The following is a 19,571-nucleotide window of genomic DNA, read 5'->3' on the forward strand; positions in this document are numbered from 1 at the left end:
AAGAATAGTACATATATACAGCGCCAAAAGCTCAGTACATATATTGAGCACCAGAACCCAGCTCGATACATATACACTGCACCAAAGAGAAGCTCAGTACGTGTATATATGTACTGAGCTTGGATTTGGTGCTGTATTTATGTACTAAGCGTTGTTGTGGTGCTGTATATATGTACTGAGCTTGGTTCTGGTGCTGTATATATGTATTGATCCTCTCTTTGGTGCTGTATATATGTATTGAGCTTGGTTGTTATGTATATAACTCCAGAACCAAGCTCATTACATATATACAGCACTAGAACCAAGCTCAGTACGTATATACAGCACAAGCACAGATACAGCTCCGTACTGAGATCCTTTACAAATTCAGTTTAACCCTTGCCATATAGGTTTGTACGGCATAAAACTACAGCTCCCAGTATAGCCTGATCACTGGTAAAGATATGCTGGGTGTTGCTGTTGCACAAAAAAGAATGATACACCCATCATCTCGATGCAGATCATACAGTGACAACAGTACTGATCAGTCACAGGGAGAATAAACCTTTACATTTAGTGACTCACAGGTTTTGTCTTCTCAGATTGGTGTCGTTCTTTTTCACTATTCTTTTTCCATCTGATCCAGACCTCTATGATGACGCCTGAAGGCCATGACCCATTTCTGAGTTTTCTGCTCATGTCTTCAAAAGCTCACTTTTCCAACATTTCCACACCTGTAAACGAAGATAAAATTCTCATGGTGCCACGCTCTATGCCCCTGAATATAATAGTATCATACACAGCACCCTTGAATATAGTAGTACCATACACTGTGCCCTTGAATATCCATGCACTGTGCCCCGGAATATATTTACATATTGTAAATTTGTCAAACACTGTAGAGTAATGCAATGCCCACACACACACACACACACACACACACACACACACACACACACACACACACCCACAGTGCCCTTTGTAGATTGCCCCTGTAGATAGTTCTCCCTCATAGAGCTCTCTGTAGATGGTGCTCCCTCATAGAGCCCTCTGTAGGTGGTGCTCCCTCATAGAGCCCTCTGTAGGTGGTGCTCCCTCATAGAGCCCTCTGTAGATGGTGCTCCCTCATAGAGCCCTCTGTAGATGGTGCTCCCTCATAGAGCCCTCTGTAGATAGTTCTCTGTCCATAGAGCCCTCTGTAGATAGTGCTCCCTCCATAGAACCCTCTGTCTGTAGGTAGCGCTCCCTCTATAGAGCCCTCTGTCTGTAGGTAGCGCTCCCTCTATAGAGCCCTCTGTCTGTAGGTAGCGCTCCCTCTATAGAGCCCTCTGTCTGTAGGTAGTGCTCCCTCCATAGAGCCCTCGGTCCGTAGATAGCGCTCCCTTCATAGAGCCCTCGGTCCGTAGATAGCACTCCCTCCATAGAGCCCTCTGTCTGTAAATAGCGCCACCTGTAGATAGGGCCCCGATGGAGACCCCTGTAGCGTCCACCTGTAGATAGAGCCCCCATAAAGTACACCTGTAGATAGGACCCCCTGTAGCATCCACCTGTAGAATGCGTCCCCTGTAGTTAGTGTCTCATTTAGCGTCCACCTGTAGATTGGACCCCCTATAGAATCCACTGTAGATAGGGCTCCCTGTCGCACCCAGCTGTAGATAGGGCTCCCCTATAGAGTGCCCTATAGTGCCCCCTGTAGCGGCCCCTTTAAATAGTGTCCCCTGTTGACATCATCGCGCCGACTGCATCATTGTTAAAGCGCCGAATGGCGAGGCACCCTGTGCCCCGCCAGGGCAGCTCTAGCCAAATCAATTGCATCCACCTCCTAAGGACGCGGATACAGTTGAGTGCAGGGGATGGGTTCCGGGTTCCTGCTTCACCCCGGTTCTCCGACTCAACTGTAATTTTAACAACCGGTTTGGGAGAACCGAGGCGAACCGGCTTGATCACACATCTGAAGCTCGGTATTGAAAGGGTTATATAAGACTAAAAAAATGGAGTCTGTCTTTTCCCCATTAACCCCTTCGCACACCCAGACATGCTATTATGTCCGGGTGCGTGGGGTGAGATTTGGAGCACGCTCACGCGCTGAGTGCGCTCCATATGCTCTGGGTGTCGGCTGTATATTACAGCGGACACCCAGGACTAATAGCCAGGAGCAGCGATCGCGCTGTTCCTGTCTGTTTAACCCCTCAAATGTTGTGGTCAATCGCTGGTTCAAGTCCCCAAGGGGGGGCTAATATAGTGTGTAAAAGAAGAAAAAAGTGAAAACAAGTTTTTAGTAGTGGAAAAAAAATATATTAAAAGTAAAAAAAAAAAACCTTTTTCCAAAAACAAAATTGGTATCGCTGCGCCCGTAAAAGTTTGAACTATTACAATATAGCGTTATTTAATGCGCACGGTGAACGCCGTAAAAAAAATTAATTGTAAAACGCCCAAATCGCTATTTTTTTGGTCAACTTGGCTTTCACAAAAATTTTTGGATTAAAAAGTTCTACTTACCAAAAAATGGTACCAATAAAAACTACAGCTCGTCCCCCAAAAAATAAGACCCGACACTGCTAAAAAAAAAAATGAAAAAGCTATGGCTCTCAGAATGTGGCGACACAAAACATTTTTTTTTTCAACCAAGTTTTTTTTATCAATAAAAGTAGTAAAAATAAAACCCAAAAAAACAATTGAGGAATCGCTGTTTTTTTCTAACTTCAGGCCGAAAAATAATTTTTTTTCAGTTTCCCAGGACATTATATGGAACTATAAATGGTAGCAAAAGAAACTACAACTCTTCCTGCAAAAAATAAAACCTCACACCACCCTATTGAAGGAAAAATAAAGTTATGGCTCAACGAATGCGGGGAGTGAAAAACGAAAATAAAAAATAAAAAAATGGCTCAGAAGGGGTTAACAACGCTACTCATGGGCGGTGTCCAGTATTGCAGATCAGCGTCATTCAAGTGAATCCTATTCTCCACACAATTACACCCCCAGCCTGAACTTGGCAGAATGGATCAATTGTGATTTGTGCCAAAAATGGGCCCTATCACTTACTTGCTGCAGGAGAGACCCAGGGAGGGAACCAGTCGGCAATTCTGCTGAACTGAGAGCTAGCATTATCTGAATAAAGATTTATTTATTTTTTTGCACCATTTTCTCTAAACTATTCAAACTTGTGTGTGTGTGTGCAAATCCAAGAAAACCAGTTAGTTCTGAGATGGTCAGACCACCACACTGAAAGTAATTTCATATTCCGTGACTCAAATGACATTCCTTCCCCATTCTGGTGTTTGTTCCGATCAGAAGTCAGTGAGCTATTTTGTATGGCCCATTCTACGGTCCGGTTTTAGCCTTGAAGTCTGCGTGACACGTATGCTTGATTTTATGCTGTTAGCAATGGCTGAAATGGCCGAACAGACTAGTTATAAGAGTAATTATATGCATACATTTGGCCAAGTATATGAGCTCCTTTATATTCTGGTGCTGCTAATCAGATCCATTTATAAAGTTTTTGTATGTGTATTAGAAGAATTTAGGAATATTGTTACCCATATTGATTTTGTCATGAAATACTTTTTTATTTCTTGTTATGTAAAATTCACATTGTTCTGTTATAATATAGTTCATAGATCAGCAGCAATTTTACCTTGCTCTGGATAACCGGATGATTGTGGAGATGTTGCGCACAGACTTGTCCTACCTGTGTAGTCGCTGGAGAATGACTGGAAGACCAACAATCACCTTTCCAATTTCAAACACCATGCTTGGTAATAGTGCTTATAAGTGGCATTTATTTTCCCCACATTCCTATAAAGGGAATTGCATTACAGACACTAATAAAATTTCTGTCCCTGTACACAAAGCCCAAAAATGTATATGAACAGAACAAAGGAATCTAATCAAAATGATCTTCTGGCTTGTAATACTGTAGATACATGTTAGGAGAATTTGATCCATTTGACAGTTCTCAAAGACTTACTGAGAATTTGACACTTCCTCCTTGATTTGTATGGTAATGTGCCTAGAATCTAGTGTCAAGTTTCAGTAGAAGAAATCTGAGTAGGCCTAAGTAGTTTGAGTGCCCTATCCTTTCATTCTACATGTCACTGGTGGCCTGAGATCACAAACTTCACCAATGTCATTTTCTCACATGTATTTATTAAATATAAGAAAATCATCTTGAATGGATTTCCACTTTATTCACACGTTTCTCTGCTGACCTTAGATGCATCAGGCACGGATCTGGATCCAGCTGTACTGGCTACTCTCAGGAAACTCCAGGATGGATACTTTGGTGGAGCCAGGTATTCTGCACATTCCTGATTTTATTTAGTTTTAATATATCAAACTTTGAGTACTGCAGTGTGCAACAAGTTAGATACAAACCTACTCTAATAGGCTTGAGAAAGGTTCCTGTTGAACCGAAACGTTGCTGTGTTGAGGTGAATAAATCCACCCTGCTTTCATCTACTCTGAAGTCCTGGTGCCGTTACTGTGTTCTATGCTTCTTTTTATATATATATATATATATATATATATATGTGTCCTAAAATGTGGTGTTGTATGTACCATAACTGAATTATTTGTTCTTCTGTGTAAGTTTATTGCTCTTTTAAAAAAAAAATTGTATTGGTAATTACAGAATTCAAACTGGACGCTTGTCAGACTTTCTAACCACATCATGCTGCAAACACCTTAGCTTCATGGACTCTGGTGTGGAAGGTAAGCTGTGCACTGAGGGGAATGGCTGCTTTAGGGACCAGTCGATCATAGTGCAGGAGCCAGAAATTCCCCTTCACGTAGCTCCACCGGCCAGTTATGGTAAGAGAGGTGGAAAGAAGTAAATAGGAGAAAGAGACTGGATAAAATAAAGTTTGATGGAATCATGGAAATGAAAACCCCTTTGATGCAGATGCCGTTTGCCACATATTAAAGAGGCGCTGTCACCAGATTATAAGTGTTCTATCTCCTACATAATCTGATTGGCGCTGTAATGTAGATAACAGCAGTGGTTTTTATTTTGAAAAACGATCATTTTTGAGCAAGTTATGAGCTAGTTTAGATTTATGCTAATGAGTTTCTCAATGGACAACTGGGCGTGTTTTTACTTTTTACCAACTGGGCGTTGTACAGAGGAGTGTATGTGGCTGACTAATCAGTGTCCTACACTTCTCATTGTTCCAGCCCAGCATGATCCACAGCACAGTGTGATTGTGCAGTGAAAGAAGCTGGACTGGAACAATGAGAAGTGTAGGACACTGATTGGGGGTCACTGATTGGTCAGCCTCATACACTCCTCTGTACAACACCCAGTTGGTAAAAAGTAAAAACACGCCCAGTTGTCCATTGAGAAACTCATTAGCATAAATCTAAACTAGCTCATAACCTGCTCAAAAATGATCGTTTTTCAAAATAAAAACCACTGCTGTTATCTACATTACAGCGCCAATCAGATTATATAGGAGATAGGGCATTTATAATCTGGTGACAGAGCCTCTTTAAGGGAAAAAAATTCCTTTTCGAAACAAGATCTGACAATCACAATAAATTCCTTGATCAATGTCCCATCTCCAGAAATTTAGTACCCAAAACTTGCAATATTATTTTTTTCAAGAAGAACAGCCAAGATTTAACAAAATATGTGACATATCCATGTCATCAATCCAATAGGAGATACTGTATATTTTATTAGGCCTGGAACGTAGTAGTAATTTTAGTAATAGAGGAGGATGACCACAAAAGAAAGCTTTAGGACTGATGTAAGTTTATGCAACAGGCCTTATGGTTTAGATTTCCCTATATACTCATGTTAACTTTTGTTCAAATCATGATTCTTTAGTAAGCCTGAAAATGAATCCTACTGCTTCATTGTCCCCATGACTTCCTGGCTACAGCCTCAAAACAACACCCCAAAACTAGTTATGGCAATGCTATATTTACAGTAGTATCATGTGTAACGGTAGTGGAACTTCATTTGTGCAGTCAGCAAAGGACTTAGTTCAATGTGGGAGGAAGGGAGAATGTACAATGTTTCATCTCTTGCAGAGATACTCATTGTGATATTGGATTCCAGATTGCATCCCTATTTAATCAGAAAACTTAAGCCCCTAATCGGCCGGTGCAGCGAACGCAGATCAGCGAGACATCGTTGATTGGCGCTCGTTTGCACCTGACAAAAGAAGCTATGGATGGGGACGAGCCGTCGTTACTCCAATCGCTCGTCCCCATACATTATCATGTCGGCAGCGCCTCTCCCTTTTTACACAGTGAGATGTTCTGCCGACAACGATAATGCTTTTTGAAAACTATACGATCAGCCGATGAACGAGCGTTTGCTCGTTCATCGGCTGATCTCTGCCCTGTTTACACAGGGCAATTATCGTCAATGAGCATTCTATGGACGCTTGTCTGCCCGATAATCGCCTAGTGTAAAACCCCCTTTAGTACATCGTTATGCAAAAACCCGAGGAGATAAAAACCTTTATATTCGAGAAACAAGATAAGAGTGCATTTAGCTCAAACTTTTAAATTGCCGGAGTGCAACTTGGCACCTTGAATATCGTGTCGCCTGCTCTAACTTTGTTGCTGCCATTTATTGAGCTGCTACTCCTTGATAGACTCTGTTTTTAGATATGTTATTTCATACACATTTCAATACTCATTGCAGAAGACTCGGAGGATGAAGTAACTCAGTATCTTAGCCAGCTCTTGGGCAGCAGTGCACCTCGACCAACATCTGTCATACACAGGGGGGGATTGCATCGATTTCGTACTGCAATTCATAGCACTCGAGAAATTATATCCCTTTGCACAAAAGCCAAGAGTCTGAATGTGCAGGGTAAGATATTTTATTTGTCAAGTCCGTTTTTACCGCTTATACGAAAATGTTTTGCTTTTTATATGTGAATTGTCCGCTACATTCCCTTGGAACTAAATGCACATTTATTTTCATCTTATTATTTATTATATATTTTATGTACCATTGTTTGTAGAAGAGTGAACCAAGGCACTTGAATCCAATTCAAGGTACATATGAAAAATTTATTATAACCTATCAAAGGTAAAGGTCTTATATGCATCTTGTAGTGGATTTTAGTACCTTGATTCACTTAGTCCTATGGATTAATCTGAGGGATAGATGGTGCCTCTACCGAGTTGCACAGAGTAAATTATACTGAAGTGGTTCAGAGGATATCTCAGGCCATTCTTCATTCAAACATGTAGCTTGTGCACAACTTGTATCGGCCACTGTTTACACTTTATTTGCCTGAGGATTGATGTGGTGGGATGCTACATTGAAATATGACCGCAGTGATTAATGGCACCAAAATTGTTACATTTAAAGGTCCATAGAAATGTTGTTGGTAGATCCTGACAATTTCTTCGGGATCTTCAGTTAAGGAAAGTTCGGCTGATAGGCAACCTTGTCGTCCTCTTGTAGGGTGATCCTTCTAAAGAAAATTAACTGTCCTAACCTGACAGCCCTTATTTTTTTTAACCAGCTAATGTGATTTGGCTTGTTTCTTTTATTTTCATAGCTGTATCTTCTTCAAATAATCTTTGTGTACGTGTATACAGACTTATCCGGCTTTGCTAATTTATTCTTCTTTAGTTGGAGCATCAGTTTTATTTGTTTTTTTTAATGCTACAAACAAAATCATTTAGTCCTTCTTCCCTTTGATAGGGGTTGTCATGTTTAGAAAATGTATTCTCGATTACCATATTAGGGAATTTATTAGGCATCAGAGAGGGTGGAGCTTCATTCAGGACCCTCATTAATTAGCAAGAGCAGAGAGTGGCTACAAAGTGTCGTATTCTGGATGGTCCAAAATGTCCATGCTTACATGGTCAGCCCATTAATTGCAATGGAAATTAATGCTTCATTTCTCGTTCATCTCATTGGGGGACACAAACCGTAAATATATTCTGTTGTTGCTAGGAGGCATGGTGCAAAGAATAAAGTTTTGGCCCCTCCTACAGACACTGGGCTACTTCAGTCTTAGCTTAGTGTCCATAGGAGTCAGACACCCCTGCTGGTTCAGCAGCTGTCTTAGGGGGAGTTCACACTGAGTTTTTTGGTGAGTTTTTTTACGCGGAAACCGCGCCGCAAAAAATGCCCGAAAATGCCTCCCACGGGGGCGTTTTTTTCCCACGAGTGGAAAAACCGGTTCGCAGGAAAAAGAAGGGACATGCCCTATCTCCGGGTATTTTACGCCTCCGACCTCCCATTGACATCAATGGGAGGCAGAGAAAGCGTATTTCTCCGCGTTTTATGCCCGTGGCACTCAATGGACGCGGGCAAAAAAAACGCAGCGATAATCGGCGTGCAGGCAGATGAAAATCTGCCCTAAAATTCCAAACGGAATTTTGAGTCAGATTTTCCGCCTGCACAAATCTCCGTGTGAACCCAGCCTTATTACTCCTTGTTTAATTTTTTTCTTTTCTTCTCTTCTAGCTGGGAAACGGGCAACACCTTTCTGTCTTTCTCTTTTCTGATGGGCGCTTGGTGTCGACCCCACTGTGTCATTGTCCCCCTGCTAAAATGAAGACGAGGGACAAAAGTGCAAATTTCTTTGTCGCCCACCAGCCTAAGGATCACCCATCCTGCTCCCCACCAGTGTCACAGCTCACATGTAGATGGCACATGGAGGGAGCATCGTGGCTGGTCCTATGGTTTTGAGAGCAAAACCAGCTGGACTAAGGGGGTAAATATACCAGAACCCCCCCCCCTAAAGACGAAACGAGCATGCATGTTATGCGCCTGGAAAATTTTAGGTGCGTCTCGCATGCATGGCGTGGAAGCACTGTACGCTGCTTTTATTATTAGACGCATCCCATGCGGCTCAGAACAAAGGCACCATTAATGTATTCCTTACATCTCTATCTCTCGGCCGCCATTTTCTGCCCTGTTTTTTGGGGGGCATGTTTCCCGACGTCTGGTTCTCACCAGCGATTGGTGCACAGCCACCGCATGACTGCTGACATCCGGTCGTCGCGTAGAAGGCTCAGATCTGCTTTTCCCACACTCTGCTCTCACACAGTGACACTGTCAGCCGTGGACACAGCACACTGGACCTCATGCTGCACACTGCTACTTCTGGTGCTAGGATCGCACCACACTGGTAGGTTCTACCCTTAACATCATTTTTTTTCCTCAGGCCTCTTAACCAGACTTTGAGCCAGCGTAATTGCAGATAGGAAGCCATATACCATTCAGAACCCATGTATCCTCAGTTACACCCTTTTCAGGGAGGTATTCGCTTTGCCTTATTGCAGTATTTGAGTAGAGCATTGTCACCAGTTTTTCCACAGTTGTTACAGTGAGACGTAGTGACCCCCTAATGCCATGTCATTCGTCAGTGGAGAATCATCCCAACAAGCAAGCTTTGTAACTTGCTAGGCTTCCACCACATGCTGCAAAAAATTTTCATGTGGACAACCTAATTCTGTGTGTGAGATGCATGCTGGCCTCCAAACCAAGCATCAGTGTCCCACCACCCTCAGCATTTCCTACACCCAGGGCTAAATGTGCCAAATCAAAATTGAACCATTCCTTTACCCGGGCTGTTGGTGACCTCACTAATGTCACCCAGTCCATGATGAGCATCTTGGTTCGCCTTTCCAACCAAACCTCTTTGGATTCTCCATCAACGTCGTCCTCACATGGCAGGTCCCAAAAACAGATTAGATCTGCTTGTTCTCCCTCGCCATCTGTATCTCCTCAGTCTCATTACCCCACCCCCATCCCCAAGGCGAGGTTTTGTCTAAAGGAGAAATTTTGGATTCCAACTCGAGCCTGGATGAGGAGCAGTCCTCCAAACTGTCCTCTGCAGTGGACAGTATTATCACAGGGATTCACAGAACTGCCTGGCTTAAATGCTGGTCCCCCAATACTTCTTTAATGTGGTTCTTGACGCCTCTTCCTTTCGTAGGTTTCCAGCTTTTTGGTACCTGCCTGAATGAGATCATTTTGGAAGCCACAAGTGGAAATAGCTCACACCTGCCTCAGACCAAAGTTCTGTCGGGCCACGACCTCAAGAAACTGGGACCTTATTTTCTTCCCTTTTTCTGATTTTTCAGTAAATGAGCATCAGGGCAATCTTCCCACAGGACTCCAAAAACAATCTCCCCTACTAAGTCTGTAGCAGGTAAGACCAGCTCAGCCTGAAGGTGCTCCACCAATCGAGTATCAGATGAGGGGCAAGTTTCTGCGCTTTTGATGTCTAGCTCTCTCACATCTCGTATGCCTGTGTGCGGGTAGTGGTATCCTCAGGATACAAGATGGAGTTTGTAAGCTTACTACCCAACTTTTTCAGTCCAAGCCTCCTCCGTCGCCTGCCATGCAATAGACTCACTCTTGAGTCAAGCAGTAATCATCCTGGTCCCTCATGATTAGGAATTTTGAGGGTTTTACTCCAATCTCTTCGTTACCAAAAAGGACATGTCCGTTCGCCCCATACTGGACCTCAAATGTTTGAATGCCTATGTCAAGGACTGTCAATTGTGCATGCAGTCCCTCAGCTTGGTCATCACCTCAATGGATCAGGACCACCTTAACGGCCCCATAGGTTTTCACTAAAATCCTCTGTGTTAATTGTTCTCCTTTACTCTAGAGGGGTTTCATTTTTCCCCTACCTGGTTGACATCTTCATCAAATCCTTTTCGAGAGAAGACAACCTAGCCAGTCTACAGATCACTCTGAATACCCTGACCAGTATTGGTTGGGTTGTGAACCACTGCAAGTCCTGTCTGACTCCTGGTTGGAGTATTTCCTTCAAGAGATCTTGTTCGACACGCACGGCAAAGGGATTTGCTCCTCCAGAGAAGTTGTTTGTCCTCAACAAGGTGTACAGACTCTGCGAAGGGTGGCTTCCGCCTCTCTCTAATTCTGCATGAGGGTTCTGGATACCATGGTGTCTTTGATCGAGGCCATTCTGTTTTCCTAGTTTCACACTTGCCCGCTTCAGAAGGTGATCCTCTCCCGTTGCAACTGCTCTCCAGATTCCTTGGACCGAAAAATCCAAATTCCAAATTCGAAGGTGTTCAACCAGATTTGCTCCAGGTGGGGCCGGACGGACGTGGACCTGATGGAGTCAAGGTTCAACCGAAAGTTTCCCCGATTCATATCTCAAGCCTCAGATCCCGAAGCCTGCACGGTCGAAGCTCTGGTGTAGTCATGTAGTCTTCCCACGCTTCTCCGGAGGATGAATACCATCCCAGTAGTTCTGAAATGGCAGCATGGTTGTTGGTACACCGTGGCTGTGGCTCTGCTAGCTGACATTCCCTGGCCATTGCCTCTCCGGCACGATTTGCTCACTGAGGGACCTCTTTTACACCCATATTTACTGTCGCTACTTTAAATAGTGTTGCTGTTGAATCCACAGTTTGAAAGCATGGAGTCTGACTTCAGCCTGCAGGCCTTCTTCGGCCTGCCTTCTCGACTTGCGTTTACCACTGAACTTGGAAGACATTCTTACACTGGAATCTTCTGAATCTTCCTCCCTTCGTTTTTTTTTCTCTGTCCAAGATTCTGTCGTTCCTCCAGGACGAGTTGGAACGTTATTTTACCCTCCGTTCTCTTAAAGGAAAGGTGTCTTCTTTGTTAATGTATAGATGCAAAAAGAACATATGTCTATCAAGTTTAACCGAGTGATGGGAGAAAGGGAAGGGATAGGAGAAACTATAGATATTTATTTTATTGATTCAGAGGAAGGTTTAAAAATAAATCATTAAAAATTACCCATCAGGTATTAACCAATCTTTTCGAAAAAGGATACATTTTCTCTCCTGATCCCGGGTGGCAATCCAACTGGATCAACATTCAAACAAGAATTATATACTTTGACATAGGCAATTTATATTTTTTGTTCTAAGAAATTATGTAAGCCTTTTTTTTAAGCCATCTACTGTTCCTGCAGTGACCAGCTCTTGAGGTAGGCTATTCCACAGATTCACAGTTCATATGGTAAAGAGGCTTGTTGCCTCTGGAGAGTGAACCTTTTTTTTTCTCCAGAGAGAGGGAGTACCCCCTTTTCTTCTGAGATTTTACATGGAACAGCTTTTCGCCATATTTTTTGTATGGGCCCTTAATATACTTCTACAAGTCAATTTTGTTGTTGTCCCCGTCCCCCCCCATGTCATCTCTTTCCAAGGCTAAATAGGTTTAAGTCCTTTAATCTTTTCTTATAATGAAGACTCTCCATGCTCCATATTAGTTTAGTTGCCCTTCTTTGTATTTTTTCCAGCTCCAGGGCATTCTTTCTATGAACTGGAGCCCAGAACTATTTCAGTTACTTATATAGCGCCAACATATTACGCAGCGCTGAACTGCGTATACTAGGTGAGGCTGTTTTTTGTTTTTTTTCCTCAATGCTCTGTAAAGTGGTAATATTATTTTCCTGTCCCGCGAGTCCATGCCTCTTTAAAAACATGACCGTATCCTTCTGACCTTAGAAGCACCTGATTGACATTGCATACTGTTATTTAGTCTATGGTCTACAAGTACAGCTTTGGACTGGGGTCCCTTGGGCCTTCCAGAGGAAATTAATTTGGGGGCCCACACAAAATCTCGTCAGAATACGTGCACATCCACTTGTTATCATTGTACGATAGGATATATCGTCCATATGGTCTGAAAGGTTATTTCTGAATCACCCATAAGAAATAGACCCTAGTGGCAAGTGCTTGGCCCCAAGTTTTCTCCAGATGGGGTGTTCTTCTGCTAGATCTTTTAGTACCCATTATTGGGTTAGAGTCTGGGCCCATCGGAGGATCCTCTGGTTCTCTGGTGGGCCGGTCCGACCCTGTACAAGTACACCTGGATCGTTCTCAACGAGTGACACTTCCAGTTTAGCTCCCCCTAGAACATACGATGCATTCAGATTATTAGTACCCAGATGCATAACTTAACATTTTATCCACATTAAAACTCATTTGTGAAGTAAATGTCCAAACATTCTGTGTTCAAATCGGCTTGTAATTTATGAACATTTCATAGACTGAACTATGCTACATAGATTGGTGTCATCTGCAAAAATAGAAACTGTGCTATTAATCCCATCCCCTATATCATTCATAAATAAGTTTAATAATTGCGGTAACCGCACTGAACCTTGGAGTACACCACTCATAACTGGGAAACATTCAGAGCAGGAATCATGGAGCCTATTATCAATCCAATTACAAACTATAATTATAACCTTATAAACCTTAATTTACCCATTAGCCACCTATAAGGGACTGTCAATGGCCTTTGCAAATTCCAAAAACACAATATCCACATCTACTCCCCTCTTCATAAAAACAAACCCTGTTTCGTTTGACTGCTTTTGTCTTTGGTAAATCCGTGCTGGATGTCACTTACAATTCTATTTTCTGTCATATACGACTGCATATAGTCCCTTAAGAGCCCCTCAAACATTTTTCCCACAATGGATGTTGAGCTGGTCTGTAATTACTCGGCGATATCTTTAACAGATCTGATGTCTGGACTTTCTTGCAAAGAGTTGCACTATTGGTCCCCGACTCTGGGATCTGACCATGGTTCTAAGCACGCTGCAGCCGACCCTGTTTGAACTTCTGTAAAAGATCTATTTTCGTCTCCTCATCTAAAAGGTGGGGTTTCTCCTGGAATTAACCTCTATCCGGATGGTTTCTGAACTGACATTTCTATCTGGTCATTCACCATATTTGACACTCCATCAAAATAAGCCAGTGCTGCAAAATGTCTTTTTTTTTTTACATTTTTTATTATTATTTTTTTTAATCTCCTCTTTCCACCTTTAACAAAGATATAATTGTGCTGTCTCACGGTCAGTCTGCAGTGTCTTCTAAGGAATGCTCTCTTCACAATCTGGATGTTGTCCCCACCTTGTGGGTCTACCTCTCGCTCACTTCCACTCTCTGCAGATCGGACTCCTTTTTTGTGGTCCTCGAAGACCCGATGAAGGGCTTGGTGACCTCTAAGGCAACTATCGCTCAATGGATTCGGTTGACTATCCACAAGGTATACCGTGTCAAGTGGAGGGAACCCTTGTTCCAGATTACAGTTAATTTCACCAGGGAGATTTGTGCTTTCTGGGCTGTCCGCCATCATCACCTTGGTTATCTCTGTGTACGTTTACGAAGTTCTACAGAGTCCATACTTTTGCATCACTCGATGTTTCCCTAGGTTGCAAAGTCTTGCAGGCATGTGTGAAATAGATGACCATGTCCTTCTATTCTCAAATTCCCATCCCTGGGAACTGATTTGGGACGTCTCACGGTCTATGTCCCCAAATAAGAGGAATGAGAAAAGGGGATTTTTTTGGCTACTCATCGTAAAATCCTTTTCTCGTCCAGTCCATTGGGGGACACCGATACCACCCATTTGTTTCTGCAGTTGATATGGTTGTCCGTTTTTTTTTTTTAGTTTGGTTTTGAGATTGTTTTTTCTTTACTTTGTGTTCTGCTTCTCCTACTGCTTCTGTACAGACTAAATTAGCTCAGTGCCTGTAGGAGGGGTATATCCTGTAACACTTTTTATCCTTCGTTTCACGCCTCCTAGTGGCAACCAAATATACCCATGATTTGTGATGGATTTCACGAGAAAATTATTTTATGGCGAATACTCAAAACATCCTCTATTCATCTGCTGTGGCGCTGCAGGGATATTAAACACTTTTCCACAGATTTCAGCTCCAAGCTGGGGGTGCCAATATAAAGACACCCTGTGATCATCTTATTTTTGTGCACCCATCTAACAACAAAGGATTGTCCAATGCACACACCCCCTTTAATCCTTTTAAATCATGCGTATCATCTGAGCAATGCTATGTAAGTAGGTATAACCTACTTACTATTGTTATATTCTTTTGAATTTTTTGTAAATTTGGTTTGCAGAGGTTACACATTGTACTTTAATCACTTTTCTGTGCCCCACTTTTTGAAGTTCTTCACTGTATTGTAGAAGTTCCTCACTTTTTTTTGTAGCCCTTCTGAATGTTCTCTTCTAAGTTTAAAAAGTTTTTGCATAGAGTGTTGGTGAGAAAAATGCAAGGTTAGTATTAACTGTTAACCCGTTAGTGACCGCCAATACGCCTTTTCACGGCGGCCACTAACGGGCTTTATTCTGATGCATATGCCTTTTTACGGCACTGCATCAGGATAAAGTAAACAGAGCAGGAGACGTCAAATCTCCCTTCTCTCAGCTGCCAGAGGCATCTCAGTGCTGGGAGCGTCCCTGCTCTTCCGTGTGAGATCGATATTAGTATCGATCTCACCCGTTTAACCCCTCAGATGCGGTGCGCAATAGCGTGCACCGCATCTGAGTGGTTTTGGAGAGAGGGAGGGAGCTCCCGCTCTCTCCCACCAACACCCGGCGATACGATCGCCGAGTGTCTGTGTCTCCAATGGCAGCCGGGGGCCTAATAAAGGCCCCCAGGTCTGCCTGGAGCGAATGCCTGCTAGATCATGCCGGAGGCATGACCTAGCAAATGCCTGTCCATTTTTAATCGCGTTCGGAGAATCGCATATTAAAGTCCCCTAGTAAAAAAGTAAAATATAAAGTTGATTAAAAAAAAATTTGAGAAAAAAAAAATGAAAAACCCAGCTTTTCCCCTTACAAAATGCTTTACTATTAAAAAAATAAAATAAAGTAAAAAAGTTACACATATTTGGTATCGCCGCGTCAGTAACGACCCCAACTATAAATCTATTACATTATTTAACCCGCGCGGTGAACGCCGTAAAAAGTGTAATAAAAACTATGGAAAAATTGCTGTTTTCTGTGAATCCTGACTTAAAAAAAATGTGATAAAAAGTGATCAAAAAGTCGCATCTACTTGCTTTTTTACGCTTGGTCTCTCTTACCGAAAGGAGTTGTGACTGCAACATATTTGGCTGCTAACGAGCCGCTCCTTCATTCTGCATCATGGCACTTCCCAGGGTTTTCTTCGATATCCTGTGAGCGATGAGCCTATTGGCCGTGTTACTATAGAGTTGAGAACAGATGTCGTCCCAAAGACAGCAGAAAACTTCATGCAGTTGTGCACTGGGGATAAAGGATATGGCTACAAGGGATCAACTTTCCATAGAATCATCCCATCCTTTATGTGCCAGGGAGGAGATTTCACTCATCACAATGGAACTGGTGGAAAGTCCATTTATGGGGCTAAGTTTGCTGATGAAAACTTCACCCTGAAGCACACTGGAGCCGGTATTATGTCTATGGCTAATGCTGGACCTAACACAAATGGATCCCAGTTCTTTATCTGCACTGCTAAAACTGAGTGGCTGGATGGAAAGCATGTGGTGTTCGGCAAAGTTGTTGACGGCTATGAAATTGTAAAGAAAATGGAGTCATTTGGCTGCAACAGTGGAAAGACATCCAAGAAAGTCACCATTGCCAACTGTGGATGGCTTTAACCCCTTAACCCCTTTTCGCTCCTGGACGTACTATTAGGTCATGGTAACTATAGCGTTCGCGCTCCAAGACCTAATAGTACGTCTCGGGAGTAACGGCCGAGACGTACTATTAGGCCGTCCTCCCGACACATACAGGGGCTGTGACAGCTGCTGTCTTGTTCAGCAGCTGTCACAGCTCCTACAGCGGGGACCGATCGCTGTGTCCCCGCTGATTAACCCCTTAAAAGCCGCGTTCTATAGAGATCGCGGCTTTTTAGGGGTTAAGCTGCCATCGCCGGCCTGCTACACGATAGCGGCCGGCGATGGTGACTGGTAACCGGACACCAAACAATGGCGTCCGGCTATGCCATAGACGGAAGCCTAGTGGGTCCTGACAACGTCAGGACCCACTATGCTTGCTGTCAGTGAGTAGCTGACAGTTCTAATACACTGCACTACGCATGTAGTGCAGTGTATTAGAATAGCGATCAGGGCCTCCTGCCCTCAAGTCCCCTAGTGGGACAAAGTAATAAAGTAAAAATCCCCCTTTTTACCTTATCAGTCATTTATTATTAATAAAAATATATAAACAAACAAACTATACATAATTGGTATCGCCGCGTCCGTAACGGCCTGAACTACAAAGTTATTTTGTTATTTATCCCGCACGGTGAACGCCGTAAAATAAAATAATAGTAAACCGTACCACAATCACAATTGTTTGGTCACTTCACCTCCCAAAAAATGGAATAAAAAGAGATCAAAAAGTCGCATGTACCTAAAAATGGTACTGATCGAAACTACAGTTCGTTACGCAAAAAAGAAGTCCTCGGACGGCTTTATTGATTGAAAAATAAAAACGTTCTGGCTCTTAGAATAAGGTAACACAAAAAGTGAATGATTTTTTACCAAACGTATTTTATTGTGCAAACGCCATAAAACATAAAAAAAAACTATAAACATCTGGTATCGCCGTAATCGTATCGCCCCGCAGAATAAAGTGAATGTCATTTATAGCGCACGGTGCACGCTGTAAAAAAATTGAATAAAAAAACAATAGTAGAATTGCTGTTTTTTTGTCACCACGCCACCTAAAAATAGAATAAAAACTGATCAAAAAGCCGCATGCACCCCAAGAAAACTACAATGGATTCCTCAAGGGGTCTAGTTTCCAAATTGGGGTCACTTTTGGGGGGTTTCCAATGTTTTGGCATCACAAGACCTCTTCAAACCGGACATGGTGCCTAATAAAAAAGAGGCCTCAAAATCCGCTAGGTGTTCCTTTGCTTCGGAGGCCGCTGCTTCAGTCCATTACCGCACTACGGCCACATGTGGGATATTTCTCTAAACTGCAGAATCCGGGCAATACGTATTAAGTTGCGTTTCTCTGATAAATCCAATTGTGTTGTAAAAAAAATGGAATACAGAGGATTTTCTGACAAAAAAATAAAAATAAACTTCACCTCTACTTTGCTCTAAATTTCTGTGAAACACCTAAAGGGTTAATAAACTTTCTATATGCTGTTGTGAATACTTTGAGGGGTCTAGTTTCTAAAATGGGGTGTTTGATAGGGGTTTCTAATATATGGGCCCCTCAAAGCAACTTCAGAACTGAACTGGAACCTAAAAAAATAAATAAATGAGGCAATACTTCGCTTCTTACATTATACTGATAATGAGCCGTGCCCACCCAGAGATGACCCCAGTTTTGACCGTTTGTATAAACGGAGACCCCTATCAGACCGTTTCAGTGCCCGGTTTTCTAAAGCATTCACCCCCAAGAAGTGTATTTCTATTGATGAGTCCCTGGTACATTTTAAAGGGAGGGTTCAATTCCGCGAGTACCTGCCGGGCAAGGTATGGCGTGAAGATGTCTAAGCTGTGCGAGAGTGCATCAGGGTATACCTACAGGTTTAGGATATATGAAGGAAAGGCCACCCCCAAACCAGACTGCATCCTGGACTACAATAGGTACGTGGGAGGGATGGACTTGTCAGATCAAATTCTGACGCCCTACAGCGCCATGCGGTGTGGTATAAGAAGCTGGCCGGGCACATCATACAGATGGCTTTGTACAATGCGTACGTGCTACGTCGATGTGCAGGCCAGACGGGAACTTTCCTGGAATTTCAAGAGGTGATTATCAAGAACCTAATCTTTAGGGACCAAGAAGAGGGGGCACCCAGTACTTCTGGAAGCGGGGCCACACGCATCGTACCAGGGCGGCAACACTTTCCAGGAGAAGTTCCCCAAACTGGCAAGAAGGGAAAAAGTCAAGAGGTGCAAAGTCTGCTATAAGGGATGACACAATATATCAATGTGACACGTGTCCCGAATAACCAGAGCTCTGTATGAAAGAGTGTTTTAAAATTTATCATACATCCCTTGGTTTATAATTTACCCCAATTTTACTTAAGCTGTGCGGAGTGCATCAGGGTATCCCCCCTCGTCTTTCCCCTCTGGGCCCTGCTGTGTGCCCAGGCAGCTGATAACAGCCACATGTAGGGTATTGCCATACCCGGGAGAACCCACATTACAGTTTATGGGTTGTATGTCTCCGGTCAAAATGCTCACTACACCTCTAGATGAATGCCTTGAGTGTGTAGTTTTTAAAACGGGGTCACTTCTTGCGGGTTTCAACTGTACTGGTACCTCAGGGGCTTCTGCATACATGACTTCGCACTAGAAAATCCCCAGTAGGCCAAATGGTGGTCCTTTCCTTCTGAGCCCCCCCATGGGCCTAAACAGGAGTTTATCACCACAAATGGGGTATTGCTGCACTCAGAACAAATTGCGCAACAGAATGGGGTATTTTGTTTCTTGTGAAAATAAGAAATTTTCAGCCAAAACTACATATTATTTTAAAAAAATAATTTTGTTTTCATTCCCAGCCCAATTCAAATAAGTTCTGTGAAAAAACTATGGGGTCAAAATGGTCCAACACCCATAAATGAATTCGTTGAGGGGTGTGGTTTCCAAAATGGGGTCACTTCTGGTGGGTTTCCATTGCTTTGATACCTCTAGGGCTCTGCAAATGCGACATGGCACCCGAAAACCAATCCAGCAAAATCTGGACTCCAAAGAACAAATAGCGCTCCTTTGCTTCTGAGCCCTCCCATGGGCCCAAACAGCAGTTTATCACCAAAATGGGGTATTGCCGCACTCAGGACAAATTGGGCAACAAAATGGAGTATTTTATTTCTTGTGAAAATAAGAAT

The 19,571-nt window shown here is 42.9% G+C and overlaps 2 protein-coding genes across 3 annotated transcripts in view; both read left to right on the plus strand.

Annotated features, from left to right (window-relative positions):
- The window catches only part of PHKA1 (phosphorylase kinase regulatory subunit alpha 1), a 453,374-nt gene that overhangs the window by 193,086 nt on the left and 240,717 nt on the right, over positions 1–19,571 (plus strand). The window contains exons 16-19 of one of the 2 annotated variants that reach the window (XM_075835632.1): positions 3,593–3,737; positions 4,196–4,274; positions 4,613–4,791; positions 6,638–6,808. In XM_075835632.1, coding sequence (XP_075691747.1) covers positions 3,593–3,737; positions 4,196–4,274; positions 4,613–4,791; positions 6,638–6,808 — 574 coding nt within the window. The remainder of the gene's footprint in view (positions 1–3,592; positions 3,738–4,195; positions 4,275–4,612; positions 4,792–6,637; positions 6,809–19,571) is intronic. The other variant, XM_075835633.1, reaches the window with a different exon arrangement.
- Positions 15,802–16,374, plus strand: LOC142659469 (peptidyl-prolyl cis-trans isomerase-like). Its single transcript, XM_075835634.1, is given in 2 exon segments — positions 15,802–15,908; positions 15,911–16,374. Coding segments are annotated over 2 exon segments (492 nt in total). The 5' UTR covers positions 15,802–15,880.

This window comes from Rhinoderma darwinii, chromosome 8 (assembly GCF_050947455.1).
Source record: "Rhinoderma darwinii isolate aRhiDar2 chromosome 8, aRhiDar2.hap1, whole genome shotgun sequence".
NCBI classification, from domain to species: Eukaryota; Metazoa; Chordata; class Amphibia; order Anura; family Rhinodermatidae; genus Rhinoderma; species Rhinoderma darwinii.